Raw genomic sequence first — 17,353 nt, forward strand, 5'->3', positions numbered from 1 at the left:
GTGAGTGCTAGCGACGACTCCAAGCCATCGTTAGCACTCAAGGGGTTAATCAATCATTCCATGTGCAGCTGTGAGCAAAAGTTGGGGCAGCCCATACCAAACAATGTTTTTGTTTTTTTTTAAGTTATGACCTTGTGCAGTCATAGCAGAAATGGTTGTAAAAGCTTCTCTGAAATCCCTTTTGTTAAAAAAATAACAGACACGTATGGCTTTACCATTGCTTTTTGGTAATTAGAAATCCACTAATTGAAGCTGTGCACCATACTTCTAATATTCCTGGCAGTGAAGGGGTAAATTAGTTAGCAAGTAAGAGTAATAATATTGAGACCTCCCTCCAGACTGATCCCTACCTGATCCTTCCAAAACAGCCCTCTTTCCTCGGCGAGCCCCCCCCCCACACACACACACTGGTCACTAGCATCTTAGGTACTGGAAGACAGTCTGCCATTATGGAATTTTATGTCTCTTTTTTTTTTTTTTTTTTTAATTATTATCTTTTCAGTGTAGAGATCCCTTCACAACCCTCCCACCTCCCTCCCAAACAGCTCCCATCTCTCACTAGTAGTAGCCAAATTAGGTACTGCCAGTTGTCTGCCAGTACCCAGTTTATAGTAATTGTATTATTTTTCAAATGCATGTATTGATAAAATGGTTTTCTGTAGTGTAGGGATTCCCCTCCCCTCCATGCAATCATTCATAGGGACCCTCTCTCCCTGTATTGGGAATATCACTCCTGCCCAGCAGGAGACGGCAAAGAGCACCACAGCAAAGCTGTTAAATATCACCTCCCTTCCCTCCAACCCCAGTCATTCTCTTTGCCTACGTTAGTGTAAGGAAGTGGTAAAGTTAGGTGTCTGGAAAGATTCTTCAATCAAGAGTTTATTATTTTATTTGTAGTACTAGTATGTGCTGTTTGTACTCCAGGGTGTAACTGTAGTCCATTTCAGTCTCTTCAGTAGAGCATTGGTGGCTTTTAAGCAAAGGGAACTTGTGGGACATAATTCTCACTGCGCCTCCCTCATATTTAAATAAAAGTTGCTGCCCTTATTATTTTCCACAGGTCCATGTGAGGGATAGGACCTCTCAAACCTAGTAAGCTGCCTTACTGCCAGGCAGATTATTGAGGTAAGTGCTAATTTATTTTCTTAAGCTGCTTTAAGGAAAAAACATGGCACTTTACTATTTCCCTGACAGGGATATTTAATACATTACTCCTAGTGTTGTAAGGGGGATTATCTATGGCAATATTGCAGGCACTGTGGACTTGAGGAGTACTTGGCTCAATTTGGTGTTATCGTATTCATTAAACATGCCTGCTGAGACGTTATTTTGACACGCCCACGATGGGTGGGCCTTGTGTGGAGGTAAAAGTTATCTAAATTGTGCACTTGTTATTCTCTCACTTCCTGTATATGGAGGAGACATATCTGCATCTTAACGTTTTTCAAATTTAACGGTTATTTGCTATCCTGTCATTACTGAAACAGCTCCAGTCTCAACGAAGCCGGGAGAAGTCTTCATCCAAGCGGCAAGATGTCCTCAACTAAGCCGGAAGAAGTGGTCCTCCGGACGGGCAGAAGTCTTCACCCAGACGGCATCTTCTATCTTCATTCATCTGGCGTGGAGCGGGTCCATCTTCAAGACATCCGATGCGGAGCATCCTCTTCTTCCGACGACTACCCGACAAATGAAGGTTCCTTTAAGTGACGTCATCCAAGATGGCGTCCCTTAGATTCCGATTGGCTGATAGAATTCTATCAGCCAATCGGAATTAAGATTGAAAAAATCCTATTGGATGATGCAATCAGCCAATAGGATTGAGCTCACATTCTATTGGCTGTTCCAATCATGTCTTGAAGATGGACCCGCGCCGGATGGATGAAGATAGAAGATGCCGTCTGGGTGAAGACTTCTGCCCGTCTGGGGGACCACTTCTTTCGGCTTCGTTGAGGACATCTTGCCGCTTGGATGAAGACTTCTCCGGGCTTCATTGAGGATGGATGTCGGATCTTCAAAACTGTAAGTGGATCTTCAGGGGTTAGTGTTAGGTTTTTTTAAGGGTTTATTGGGTGGGTTTTATTTTTAGGTTAGGGCTTTGGGCCGCAATAGAGATAAATGCCCTTTTAAGGGCAATGCCCATCCAAATGCCCTTTTCAGGGCAATGGGGAGCTTAGGTTTTTTTTAGTTAGGGTTTTATTTGGGGGGTTGGTTGTGTGGGTGGTGGGTTTTACTGTTAGGGTTAGGGGGGTTGTTTGTATTTTTTTCAGGTAAAAGAGCTGATTTCTTTGGGGCAATGCCCCGCAAAAGGCCATTTTAAGGGCAATTGGTAGTTTAGTTTAGGCTAGGGTTTTTTTATTTTGGGGGGGGGGCTTTTTATTTTGATAGGGCTATTAGATTAGGTGTAATTAATTTAAATATCTTGTAATTTGTTTTTTATTTTCTGTAATTTAGTGTTTTTTTGTATTTGTATTTAATTTAGGTAATTTATTTAATTGTAGTGTAGTGTTAGGTGTTAATGTAACTTAGGTTAGGTTTTATTTTACAGGTAAATTTGTATTTATTTTAGCTAGGTAGTTATTAAATAGTTAATAACTATTTAGTAACTATTCTACCCAGTTAAAATAATTACAAACTTGCCTTTAAAGTAAAAATAAACCCTAAGCTAGCTACAATGTAACTATTAGTATTAGGTATTTATTTTTAAATAGGAATTATTTAGTTATTAATAATATTTTTTATTTAGATTTATTTTAATTATATTTAAGTTAGGGGGTGTTAGGGTTAGGGTTAGACTTAGATTTAGGGGTTAATAAATTTATTATAGTGGCGGCGACATTGGGGGCGGCAGATTAGGGGTTACTAAATGTAGGTAGGTGGCGGTGATGTTAGGGGCAGCAGATTAGGTGTTAATACTATTTAACTAGTGTTTGGGAGGAGGGAGTACGGCAGTTTAGGGGTTAATATATTTATTATAGTGGCGGCGATGTCCGGAGCGGCAGATTAGGGGTTAATAAGTATAATGTAGGTGTCATGATGTCGGGGGTGGCAGTTTAGGGGTTAATAAGTGTAAGATTAGGGGTGTTTAGACTTGGGGTTCATGTTAGGGTGTTAGGTGTAAACATAAATTTAGTTTCCCCATAGGAATCAATGGGGCTGCGTTACGGAGCTTTACGCTGCTTTTTTGCAGGTGTTAGACTTTTTCTCAGCCGGCTCTCCCCATTGATGTCTATGGGGAAATCGTGCAGGAGCACGTACAACCAGCTCACCGCTGACTTAAGCAGCGCTGGTATTGGAGTACGGTATGGAGCACAATTTTGCTTTACGCTCACTTCTTGCCTTTTAATGCCTGGTTTATAAAAACCTGTAATACCAGCACTGTAGGAAAGTGAGCGGTGACAATAACGTGCAAGTTATTACCGCACCCCTCATAACACAAAACTCGTAATCTGGCCGTTAATTATTTATTTTTATTCTGTTAAAATGGACCAAGACTCTGTTACAGATTACAGATGTCCTTTATGTTTAAATGCTAATATTGAACCAACAATTCCTTTTTGTTCCTCATGTGTTGAGAGAACATTAAATCTTAAGGATAGATTTTTTGAGCCTATATTGTCAAAGACGGATGCTGTCCAGGAGTCTTCTGACAATGTGCAAGATATACAAATACAAAATTTGTTTTTTTAGCACACCTTACAAAAAAGTTTAAATCCACATCTGGGAGTGCTGCCAATATGACCCAGTAATTACACAAACAAAAAGGTATCAGCGCACATCCATTTTCAAAAGCACAACATATTTTTTGAATTGCTGCAAAAAATTGCCTGCAAATACATCAAGAGACAACTATTCATTTTAAATAATATTGGGAACTTAGTCACACAATATGGCCATATTTTGCTTAGCCAGTCACCACTTACAAGGTGCCCCAATTCGACTGGTCCTACACTACAGTCCTTTTGCCACAGAGGGCTGAATCATTCCTGCTTTTACTCTTCATAATAGAATGAGACTCCCTGGCTTTTTATTCACAACTCTATTACACTGTTATGAGCACACCTGAACTTTGTTTGTGTAATGTGCAAGATATGCCGCAGCTTTCTCCTCAAGCGTCCCAAAATGTAGTGTCCATACAGCCATTGCCCTGTGCTTCCTCTATTACTCCATCTGGAGGGAAAGTGCAAGAGGAAATGTAATCAATCATTGAATAAGGTTGCTGACACAGTAGTGGCTATTCTGAATGTTTTTTCCCAGAAACCTGAAGAGGAAGATACTTTGGTAGCATCTGAGGGTGAAATCTCAGACTCAGACATTGTAATACCTTTAACTGATACTGAAGTTGTTTCCTTCAGGTTTAAGCTTGAACACCTCCGTTTGTTGCTTAAGGATGTTTTAGCTACCCTGGACAACTCCGACACTACCGTCGTAGTCAATCCTAAGAAGTCTAGTAAACTAAACAAGTATTTTGACATGCCCTCCATGGTGGAGGTATTTCCTGTACCAGATAGGGCTACAGAGATTATTGCTAAGGAATGGGAGAGACTGGGTATCCCTTTTTCTCCATCCCCAATATTTAAAAAGATGTTTCCTATAGCAGACTCTATTAAGGAGTCTTGGCAGACAGTACCCAAAGTGGAAGGGGCAATTTCCACGCTAGCCAAGAGAACAACTATTCCCATAGAGGATAGTTGTTCCTTTAAGGATCCTATGGATAAGAAGTTAGAGGGGTTGCTCAAGAAAATATATGTACTCCAGGGTTTACAATGGCAACCTGCGGTTTGTATTGCTACTGTCACTAGTGCGGCAGCATACTGGTTTGATGCGTTGTCTGATTCTATTCGGACAGACACTCCCCTAGAAGAAATCCAGGATAGGATAAAGGCCCTTAAGTTGGCCAACTCCTTTATCACTGATGCTTCCCTTCAAGTTATTAAGCTGGGAGCTAAGATTTCTGGTTTTGCCGTACTGGCCCGCAAAGCTTTATGGTTAAAATCTTGGTCTGCGGATGTGTCATCTAAGTCTACACTTTTGGCGATTCCTTACAAGGGAAAGACCTTGTTTGGGTTGGGTTTGACGGAAATAATTTCTGACATTACGGGAGGAAAAGGCCATTTCCTCCCTCAGGATAATAGAAATAAACAAAAGGGATGTCAGAGTAATTTTCATTCCTTTTGAAATTTCAAAGGAAAGCCTTCCTCTCCCTCTTCCAAGCCGGAGCAGTCCAAGCCTTCCTGGAGTTCCAATCAGTCTAGGAACAAGGGAAAACAATCCAAAAAGCCTGCTATTGAAAATTCCTCAGAGTGCCGTCCTTCAAGATGGAAACTATTCGTTCCATTCTTCCTTTGGTCCAAGAGGGTCAATTTATGAGAATGGTAGATTTAAAGGACGCGTACCTGCATGTTCCCATCCACAGGGACCATCACAAGTTTCTAAGGTTTGCATTTCAAGACAAACACTTCCAGTTCATGGCTCTTCCATTCGGCCTTATCACAGCTCCCAGAATTTTCTCAAAGGTTATGGGATCCCTGTTGGCAGTGCTCCGGTTGCGGGGCATTGCAGTGACGCCTTATCTGGATGACATTCTGGTTCAGGTACCATCCTTTTAACAAGCAAGATCCCACACGGAAATGTTGTTATATTTCCTGCGATCTCACGGTTGGAATGTAAATTTGGAAAAGAGTTCCTTAGTTCCAAATACAAGGGTAATTTTCTTGGGAATCATAATAGATTCCTTATCAATTAAAATTTTTCTGACAGAAGTCAGGAAATCAAAGATTTTTGATTCTTGCCTAGCGCTTCAGTCCTCTCCTCGGCCATCAGTGGCTCAGTGCATGGAGGTAATCGGTCTACTGGTAGCGGCAATGGACATCATCCCGTTTGCCTGTTTCCACCTCAGACCTCTGCAGTTAAGCATGCTCAGTCAGAGGAACAGAGATTATGCAGATCTTTCTCCGCGATTACAGCTGGAGCAGGAGACAAGGGATTCTATTCTTTGGTGGTTGTCTCAGGATTATTTCTCCCAGAGAACCTGCTTTTGCAGACCCTCTTGGGTGATTGTGACAACAGACGCCGCCTTCTGGGATGTGGAGCAGTCTGGGGCTCTCTAAAGGCTCAGGGAACATGGACTCGGTCAGAAGTCTGTTCTACCCATAAACATTCTGGAGCTGAGAGCGATCTTCAATGCTCTTCTGGCCTGGCCTCAGTTAGCCTTGGCCCGGTTCATCAGGTTCCAGTCAGACAACATAACTTCAGTGGCTTACATCAACCATCAGGGAGGAACTCGGAGTTCCTTGGCCATGACAGAGGTAGCCAAGATAATTCAGTAGGCGGAGACCTATAATTGCTGTCTGTTGGCGATCCACATCCCAGGAGTGGACAACTAGGAGGCAGACATCCTGAGAAGGCAGACCTTTCATCCGCAGGAGTGGGAACTCCATCTGGAAGTGTTTTCCAACCTGATTCTCAAATGGGGTCAGCCGGAATTGTATCTCATGGCATCTCGGCAGAATGCCAAGCTTCCGACGTATGGGTCGAGGTCAAGGGACCCTCAGGCTGTACTGATAGACACTCTGGCGGTACCTTGCAATTTTAGTCTTGCATACTTATTTCCTCTGTTCGATCTTCTACCTCAGGTCATTGCTCAAATCAAGCAGGAGAGGGCGTCAGTGATCCTCATTGCACCTGCGTGGCCTCACAGGATTTGGTATGCAGACCTGGTGGGCATGTCATCTCTTCCACCTTGGAGACTTCCGTTGAGGAAGGACCTTCTACTTCAAGGGCCCTTCCTTCATCCAAATCTAGTTTCTCTGAAGCTGACTGCTTGGAGATTGAACGCTTTATTTTATCCAAGCGTGGATTTTCGGAATCGGTCACTGAGACCATGATTCAGGCTCGTAAACCTTTGACTAGAAAGATTTACCATAAGATATGGCGTACATATCTATTTTAGTGTGAATTCAAGAGCTACTCTTGGAGTAGAGTTAGGATTCCTAGAATTCTGTCCTTTCTACAAGATGGTTTGGAGAAGGGTTTATTTGCAAGTTCCCTAAAGGGTCAAATATCTGCCTTGTCTATTTTGTTACATAAACGTCTGGAGGACGTCCCAGACGTGCAATCGTTTTGTCAGGCCTTGGTCAGGATCAGGCCTGTGTTCAAGCCAGTTACTCCTCCCTGGAGTCTTAATTTAGTTCTTAAGGTTCTTCAAGGGACTCCGTTTGAGCCTATGCATTCCTTAGATATTAAGTTGTTATCTTGGAAAGTTTTGTTTCTTGTTGCTATTTCATCTGCTCCTAGAGTGTCAGAGCTCTCGGCATTACAGTATGAGTCTCCTTACCTTATTTTTCATTCGGATAAGGTGGTTTTGCATACTTAGTTAGGGTTTCTCCCTAAAGTAGTTTCAGACCGGAACATTAATCAGGAGATTGTTATTCCTTCCTTGTGTCATAATCCTTCTTCTCAAAAGAAATGGCTTTTGCACAATCTGTATGTGGTGCGGGCATTAAAATTCTATTTACAGGCGACTAAGGATTTTCGTCAGTCTTTTGCGCTTTTTGTGGTTTTCTCTGGGAAACGTAAGTTGCAGAAAGCTACGGCTACTTCTATTTCTTTGTGGCTGAAGAGTATCATTTGCTTTGCCTATGAAACTGCTGGACAGCAGTCTCCTGAGAGAGTTACGGCTCATTCTACGAGGGCTGTTTCCTCTTCCTGGGCATTAAAAAATGAAGCTTCTGTGGAACAGATTTGCAAGGCTGCAACTTGGTCCTCTCTTCACACTTTTTCAAAATTCTATAAATTTGACACTTTTGCCTCGGCTGAGGCCTCTTTTGGGAGAAAGGTTCTTCAAGCAGTGGTGCCTTCCGTTTAGATTCCCTGTCTTGTCCCTCCCTTATCATCTGTGTACTCTAGCTTGGGTATTTATTCCCAATAGTAATTAGATGATCCGTTGACTCATCGTGTCATTAGAAAGAAAACAAAAAGTATGCTTACCTGATAAATTTCTTTCTTTCTTGACACAATGAGTCCACGTCCCGCCATGTTCTATGGACAGGTTGTTGGTATTTTATAAACTTCAGACACCACTGCACCTTGTTGCTTCCTTTCTCTCCTTTGCTTCGGTTGAATTACTGGGGTTGAAGGGAAAATAGGTGATATTTAACAGCTTTGCTGTGGTGCTCTTTGCCGCCTCCTGCTGGTCACGAGTGATATTCCCAATAGTAATTAGATGATCCGTGGACTCATCTTGTCAAGAAAGAAATACATTTATCAGGTAAGCATACATTTTGTTTTTCTGTAGTGTAGGGACCCACCCCTCCAACTCTCTCAACAAATCTAATTAATGTAGTGTAGGGAACCCTCTCCTTCCTCCCCTCCCTCGATGCACCGCCCACTCGCCTCCCTCTTACATCACCCACAGCTTCACTGCAAGCCGATACAGATAGTGACACAGAAGGCCATATTTATTAAGGAATCAGAGCGCTTTCGGCTTCAGGTTCACATAAGCAAACCTGTAGCTGAGATTTCTTAACCTGTTATTTGGCATAATCAATCCTCCTGGATCTTTCCGACTGGGGAGATTGACAGTCCTTGCTCACCCACCATTGGCTACTGGACCTGAAGCCGGGTGGACAAGGGAAGATGCCCCTGTCAGCCTTATGTTGTTAAATCAGGCCCAGAGAGTCACTGTCTGTATTGGGGATCTGCCTTCATATGGTAAAGGGAGAGCTATCAGTGCTTCCCTACCACATGAAGACAGATGCCTTCTGCTACAGGCTGCAGTTTCCACCATCAAAGCTGACAGCATGGACCGCAGCATGTGTCAGATTGTTTTACGTAGGTACTACGTCAACACAGTATGCTGGACAAAGCACTATCAGCTAGATTACGAGTTTTGCGTTATGATTGAAAAAGCATTGTTATGGCCCACAACGCTGCTTTTTTTCTAACGTTACTATTACAAGTCTTGTTGGTATAGGTATACCACACACCTTTTAGACTGTCATACAACGTTGGTACCACACTTTTAAAAAAGTCCTTTTTCAATGGGATTCCCATAGCGCCAATATTACGAGTTTGCCTGGGAGGTCAAAAAGTGAGCTTTACACTCTATAACCACAAGATCCGTAACGCCATTTAAAGTCAGTATCTATGAGTTTTATGCTACAAAGCTGTAACATAAAACTCATAACTAAACTGCTACAAAGTACACTAACACCCATGAACTACCTATAAACCGAAGCCCTCCCGCATCGCAAACACTATAATAAATTTATTAACCCCTAATCTGCCGCTCTGGACATCGCCACCACTATTAAAATGTATTAACCCCATATTCTGCCACTCTCCGACATCGTCGCCACTTTCATAAAATTATTAACCCCTAAAATGACGCCCCCCTGTATCGCAAATAATATTTAAATATTATTAATCCCTAATCTGCATTCCGTCCACACTGCCGCTATAATAAACCTATTAACCCCTAAACCGAAAGCCCCCCACAACGAAATATGCTAAAATAAACAATTAACCCCTAAACCTAATGACCCCCTAACTTTATATTAAAATTACGATTTCCCTACCTTAAATTAAATTAAAACTTACCTTTCAAATTGAATAAATTAATTTTAAACTAACAATTAAACTATTATAATTACTAAACTAAAATTAATCTAACTACCAATTAAATTTAACTAAACTACACATTAAAGAAGTCCTAACACTACTCTAGGGCATTTAGCTCTTTTACATTGCCCAGACCCTTATCTAAAAATAAAACCCACCTAAAAAACCCTTAAATAAACCTAACACTAACCCCCGATGATCCACTTACAGTTATTGAAGTCCCGCTTGAAGGATTCATCAGGGCGTACTCTTCCATCTTCATCCAGCCTGCGAAGTCCTCAGTCAGGTGGCAAGAAGTCTTCATCCAGACGGCATCTTCTATCTTCATCCATCCGGCGTGGAGCTGGTCCATCCTGAAGACATCCGGTGCGGATCTCCTCTTCAATACGGTCTCCGTCATAAACTGGAACTTGAATGCAAGTGACGTCATCCAATATGGCGTCCCTTGCATTCCAATTGGCTAAAAGATGTCAATTAGCCAATAGGATTAGAGCTGCTAAAATCCTATTGGCTGTTCCAAACAGCCAATAGGATTTGAGCAGCTCTCATCCTATTGGCTGTTCCAATCAACCAATATGATTGAGCTCTCATCCTATTGGCTGATATGAACAGCCAATAGAATGAGAGCTGCTCAGAGATGTTGGGGGCAGCAGATAAAGGTTAATTAGACATAGGATTTATGTTTGGGTGTTAGGTTTAAACGTAACTTTTTATTTCCCCATAGACATCAATGGGGCTGCGTTACAGAGCTTTTCTTTCGCAGGTGTTAGACTTTTTTTGCCGGCTCTCCCCATTGATGTCTATGGGGAAATCGTGCACGAGCACGCCAAAGCAGCGCTTGTATTTGGGTGCGGTAGGGAGCTCAACGCAACCATATCGCCCACACAAGCCTGCTTTTTAAAACTTATAATACCAGCGCTAGCGTAATCTAGCTGTAAGTGACATAGTAATACGTCCATAAAAAGCATTTAATTATATTTCTTATCCTTGCAGGGGGTTTGAAAGCCTTATAAACAGCATGAAATCAACACTCCCTGATGATATTTTCAAACTGAACAAAGCTGTGAAAAATATCCACTGGAATGGGTCCTTCGAAGACAGCAGCTCTCGCTCATATCCTGTACAAGTGCAGTGCGAAGATGGTGACACTTTTGTAGCAGATCATGTCATTGTCACTGTCCCTCTAGGTAACTAATAACTGTAATTTTAGTGATTCAACAGCTGATATTAACAAACTAATGATATAATTAGACAAATATACTTATTTATATTTTATTATAATGTACTGCAAGTGATAATAGCATGTCATTTTAGTCTATGAGCCTGATGATCGAAATCTCGCTGGCACAGAAAGAAATCACACTATGGCCCCAATTTATCAAAGGTCTTGCAGACCTGATCCGACACTGTGGATCAGGTCCGCAAGACCTCGCTAAATGCGGAGAGCAATACGCTCTCCGCATTTAACATTGCACCAGCAGCTCACAAGAGCTGCTGGTGCCACGCCGCCCCCTGCTGACTTGCGGCCGCCAGCAGGGAGGTGTCAATCAACTCAATCGTATTCGATCGGGTTGATTTCCGTCGATTCCTATCCGCCTGCTCAGAGCAGGTGGACAGGGTTATGGAGCAGCGGTCTTTAGACCACTGCTTCATAAGTTGTGTTTCTGGCGAGTTTTCAGACTCGCCAGAAACACGGCCCTTCAAGCTCCATACGGAGCTTGATAAATGGGCCTGAAAATCTTTGGAGCCTTCTTAAAAAAAAAAATTTGCAAGGCATGTGCCTCCCCTTCACATTCAGAACTCTACATAGCTAGATAAAAAGTTTTCAATCTCAAATTTGCTTTTCTAAATTCTTTAAGGGACAGCTTAGTTCTGACAAGACTTCTTAGATAATCTCACCGGAGAAGAGAGTTTTAGATCATTGGGCCCTTTGTGTTTAACTCTCACAAATGTGTTAAAATGTAGTAAAAGTACAGCTGGGGGCTACAGCCTTACAGATAACTTCTGGTCCTGAGCTGACGCAGCTGATGATTGGTGGGGTTGTGTGACTGATGCTACTGATTGGCTCCCTGGATGTGTCTGCTGGGGACTAGCAGCTCTCTGTGGCTTCAGAGCGGTACAGTATCTATGTATTTAAACGCATTGCTCAGTAGTGCTAAAATTCTATGCCTTAACAAATTAGAGAAAAATGCAATTGAAACAACATTTCTGTTTTTACTAAAAACAAATGGAAACTAACCTCAGTAACCCATTGGTTCCTCTCCATCAGAATTTTGTTTTGAAGCTTTAATAAGTGCAGCTTTACATCAAGTTCATGAATAATTTCTGTGTCCCTTTAACTTTTATCAAATTAAATAAAATGACTGTTAATATATTTAGTAGAAGGAATACGGCAAATCAAAATGTGTGAGAATTTTTGTTTAACGTCAGAACTGCCCTGTTGTTTTAGGATTCCTGAAAGAACAAAATGCAAGTTTCATGAACCCTCCTCTACCACCCCGGAAGGTTCAGGCAATTCAGAACTTGGGATTTGGAACAGTTAACAAGATCATTATGGAGTTTGAGGAACCATTTTGGGACCCCACACATAAATACTTAGTGCTGGTGTGGGAGGGGGAGTCCCCGCTAGTAGAGCCACAACGGGATATGCGTCGTGATTGGGTGAAGAAACTTTCTGGATTTGTGGTACTGCAGCCACCTGCACAGTATGTGTAACATTTTATATAAAATAACTACAACAAATAATTATAGAATTCACATATTTACAATGCAGGTTGTCTCTGCACTAGGAAAATATTAATTGTACTTTAGCTGTGAACGTGTAAGAGTTTAGTTGCACCAATGTGCTGCATAAAGGCTGAGAATTTTGTTTATTTTCACTATTTTTTTTTTCAAAAAGTTATATGATTTTACGGTTTTATTCAAAATCACTTTATAAGAGCTGGAATATGCTGGAACATTTTTGATTGCAGATTGTGGGCGCATTTGTTCCCAATATTTAAAATTGCACAGACGAACACTTGTGCAAGCCAGCCTCTACCCTGACGCAACCAATTGCGTTAAAGTAGGGCTTGTCAATCACCCCTGTCGCATAAATACGGGGTGATTTTCAAATTGGCGAGAGAGATTATGAACAGCAATTTAAATCACCATGCTGTAACCTAAGTTTCCTTTGCTGCATAGGTCAATTAGGAACAGTTTTTTAAATGGGTCAGTAGCATTTGTTAACCAATGACCGTGTGGCATAAAGCGGTGTTCAGTCTGAGTCCGCACTTCCATTTTTTACAGGCATTGGAAAACCCACCATTTTCAAAATTAAATTACAGGTAGAGGGGACAGAATAATTAATGAAAGCATATTGAATATATAAAGTATATTACAAACTCAGAGGGCAAGATTACAAGTCATGCACGAAATCAGTTGAGAAAGCGCACAGAACGTTATGCCTTTATCGCATTTGGGGTTGTACAGCTATTACAAGTGCAAAATAACTTTTTCATGTGCGTTAAGCCGCATAATCTAAACAGCCCAATCGTGTGCACATTCACTTATTCCCCATATAAGTCAATGGAGAAGTCAAATGGAAAAGAAAACAGACAAAAACCCTAATATGTTGCACAAATGACATATTCTCCTTGAAAAGTGAACATGAAAATGCTAATATTTCATATTGTGAAATTTTTTTCGTAACGGAATATTTTCTATTTATTTCTAAACACATATTTCTCTATATATGTAATGATTTTTGGACAGATATATCTATTTATAGTGAGATATCTATATGAATATATATATATATGTCTAGATATCTCGAGATCTATATGCGAATATCGCTTTGAAAATACATCTGAGATATTGTTTAATGTGCCTAAGATTGTAATGTAAAATATTTTCATTATCTCCATTGGTAAAAATATGTCTATACATATAAATCCATGTTTTTCTATGTATGTGTATGTATGTCAATTTAAAATGCCTGTGGCAGCTTTTTTTCTTATATTTAATGTTTGTTTCTTTTTTGCATACTCCAAAGCTGGTGTTAAAGCCTTAAGACATAGAAATCCCTTTCCAGGATGAAAAAACTATCGGACAGATTACAAGTTTTGCGGTAATAGGGGTGCGGTGCTAACGAGCAGTTTTCTCTCACCGCTCACTTTCCTACAGCGCTGGTATTACTGGTTTTTCTAAACCCGGCGTTAAAAGGCAAGAAGTGAGTGTAGAGCAAAATTGTGCTCCTTACCGCACTTCAATACCAGAGCTGCTTAAGTCAGAGGTGAACTGGTCGTACGTGCTAGTGCATGATTTCCCTATAGGAATCAATGGGGAGAGCCGGCTGAGAAAAAGTCTAACGCCTGCAAAAAAGCAGCGTAAAGCTCAGTAACACAGCCCCATTGATTCCTATGGGGAAATAAAATGTATGTTTACACCTAACACCCTAACATGAACCCCGAGTCTAAACACCGCTAATCTTACACTTATTAAGACCTAACCTGCCGCCCCTGACATCATCGCCACCTACATTATACTTATTAACCCCTAATCTGCCGCTCCGGACATTGCCACCACTATAATAAACATATTAACCCCTAAACCGCTGCACTCCCGCCTCGCAAACATTAGTTAAATATTATTAATCCCCTAATCTGCCGCCCCTAACATCGCCGCCACCTACATTATACTTATTAACCCCTAATCTGCTGCTCCGGACATCGCCGCCACCTACATTATACTTATTAACCCCTAATCTGCTGACCCCAACATCGCCGACACCTACATTATTTTTATTAACCCCTAATCTGCCACCCCCAATGTCGCCGCAACCTACCTACACTTATTAACCGCTAATCTGCCACCCCACTATTCTAAATTTATTAACCCCTAAACCTAAGTCTAACCCTAACCCTAACACCCCCTAACTTAAATATAATTTAAATAAATCTAAATAAAATTACTATCATTACCTAAATTATTCCTATTTAAAACTAAATACTTACCTATAAAAAAAAATAAAAAATAAACCCTAAGCTAGATACAATGTAACTATTAGTTATATTGTAGCTAGCTTAGGGTTTATTTTTATTTTACAGGCAAGTTTGTATTTATTTTAACTAGGTAGAATAGTTATTAAATAGTTATTAACTATTTACTAACTACCTAGCTAAAATAAATACAAATGTACCTGTAAAATAAAACCTAACCTAAGTTACACTAACACCTAACCTAACCCTACAATTAAATAAATTAACTAAATTAAAAACAATTAATTAAATTAAATTAGCTAAAGCACAAAAACCCCCACAAAATTACAGAAAATAAAAAACAAATTTACAGATCTTTTAATTTATTACACCTAATCTAATAGCCCTATCAAAATAAAAAAGCCCCCCCAAAATAAAAAATCCTAGCCTAAACTAAACTATCAATAGCCCTTAAAAGAGCCTTTTGCGGGGCATTGCCACAAAGTAATCAGCTCTTTTATCTGTAAAAAAAAATACAAACACCCCCCAACAGTAAAACCCACCACCCACACAACAAACCCCCAAATAAAACCTTAACTAAAAAAAAACTAAGCTCCCCATTGCCCTGAAAAAGGCATTTGGATGGGCATTGCCCTTAAAAGGGCATTTAGGTCTTTTGCAGCCCAAACCCTAATCTAAAAAATAAAACCCACCAATACACCCTTAAAAAACCTAACACTAACCCCCTGAAGATCGACTTACTGTTCTGAAGACCGGACATCCATCCTCAACGAAGCCGGGAGAAGTCTTAATCCAAGCCGGACTAAGTGGTCCTCCAGACGGGCAGAAGTCTTCATCCAGACAGCATCTTCTATCTTCATCCATCCGACGCGGAGTGGCTCCATCTTCAAGACATTCGAAATGGAGCATCCTCTTCATCCGGAGTCTTCTTACTGAGTGACGGTTCCTTTAAAAGACATCATCCAATATGGCGTCCGTTAGATTCTGATTGGCTGATAGAATTTTATCAGCCAATCGGAATTAAGGTAGAAAAAATCCTATTGGCTGATGCAATCAGCCAATAGGATTGAAGTTCAATCCTATTGGCTGATCCAATCAGCTTAATCCTATTGGCTGATTGCATCAGCCAATTGGATTTTTCTACCTTAATTTCAATTGGCTGATAGAATTCTAGGGGTTAATAAAAATAATGTAGGTATCAGCGATGTTGGGGGCAGCAGATTAGGGGTTAATAAGCGTAATGTAGGTAGCGGCGATGTTAGGGGCAGCAGATTAGGGGTTAATAATATTTAACTAGTGTTTGCGAGGCGGGAGTGCAGCAGTTTAGGGGTTAATATGTTTATTATAGTTGTGGTGATGTCCGGAGAGGCAGATTAGGGGTTAAAATTTTTATTATAGTGTTTGCGATGTGGGAGGGCCTCGGTTTAGGGGTTAATAGGTAGTTTATGGGTGTTAGTGTACTTTTTAGCACTTTAGTTATGCGTTTTATGCTACAGCGTTGTATCATAAAACTCATAACTACTGACTTTAAAATGCGTTAGGGATCTTGGAGGTAGAGGGTGTACCGCTCACTTTTTGGCCTCCCAGGACAGACTCGTAATACCAGCTGTATGGAAGTCCCATAGAAAAAAGGGTTTACGAAAGTCATTTTGCGGTAAGGCCAAAGAAGTGTGCGGCGCCCCTAAACCTGCAAGACTCATAATACCAGCGGTAGTGAAAAGCAGTGTTAGGACCTGTTAACGCTGCTTTTTCAGCCTAACGCACAACTAGTAATCTAGCCGAATATTTGTTGTGGAAGTTCACCTTTCTCTTTTGGTTTAAAAAAGCAGATCTAATAGCTAATTAAAATATTTTTTGAATGCTAAAATAAATGTTCAGTAACGACACTGACTGATATAGACCATCTGATCTTATAGTGACTTTGATATCAATCCAAATATGTATATAGTTAGAAGCATGTGGTATAATGTTGTCACTGCTAAAAAGTGACACAGGCTGCACAAAAAGCTTAATCAATTTATTGCACCCTCCAAAGCATTATAAATATATATATATATATATATATATATATATATATATATATATATATATATACTGTACATATATATATATATATATATATATATATATATATGACCACACAAGAAAGTCAGCACTTGGCCTGGATCATACACTATCACCTGGAAATGAATGGGAAATCAGTCTAACACCTATTCTGTTTATTAGAAGATGCACAATACTTCTTATAAGCAATAATTACAGCATATGGGGTTAAACAATGATGCGTTTATAACTACATCATCTCACACCATATTTCATGAACAAAAGAAGCTTATTAAAATAATTGGGTAAAAGAGGAATCTTAAGGAGTATTTCTATAACAATAATAAAAGGACATCTAGGTGCACAACTCAGCCCAAAGCAAGGCCGTTTGGGCATCTTACATAGATAACGGGCTTCCAGGCGCATTGCCAGGAACATTCACAAGACCATTCTAGCTATGCAAGTCTCACTAACATCAGCATATTTCTACATAATAAACTGTTATAATAAACTATTCTTAGACAAAATGGATGCCCAAGACAAAATGGCAACTAAGACAAGATGGCGTTGGTAATGTTAACATATCCTAACAAAGGGTATGTTTCCAAAAAATGAAAAAGAACCAGCTATATAATGTGTTAAATTCCTCTGGGTACTTAGTGCATAACACTTTTTCAATTTGTTGATACATACCCTTGGTACTCAGGTTTTAA

General features: G+C 40.4%; 1 protein-coding gene across 1 annotated transcript in view; it reads left to right on the top strand.

Annotated features, from left to right (window-relative positions):
- Positions 1-17,353, top strand: part of LOC128639933 (peroxisomal N(1)-acetyl-spermine/spermidine oxidase-like) — an 87,750-nt gene that overhangs the window by 58,559 nt on the left and 11,838 nt on the right. Inside the window, exons 4-5 of the mRNA XM_053692199.1 lie at positions 10,612-10,805; positions 12,068-12,323. Of these exons, the coding sequence (XP_053548174.1) occupies positions 10,612-10,805; positions 12,068-12,323 (450 nt within the window). The remainder of the gene's footprint in view (positions 1-10,611; positions 10,806-12,067; positions 12,324-17,353) is intronic.

Source organism: Bombina bombina, chromosome 9 (genome assembly GCF_027579735.1).
Source record: "Bombina bombina isolate aBomBom1 chromosome 9, aBomBom1.pri, whole genome shotgun sequence".
NCBI lineage: Eukaryota > Metazoa > Chordata > Amphibia > Anura > Bombinatoridae > Bombina > Bombina bombina.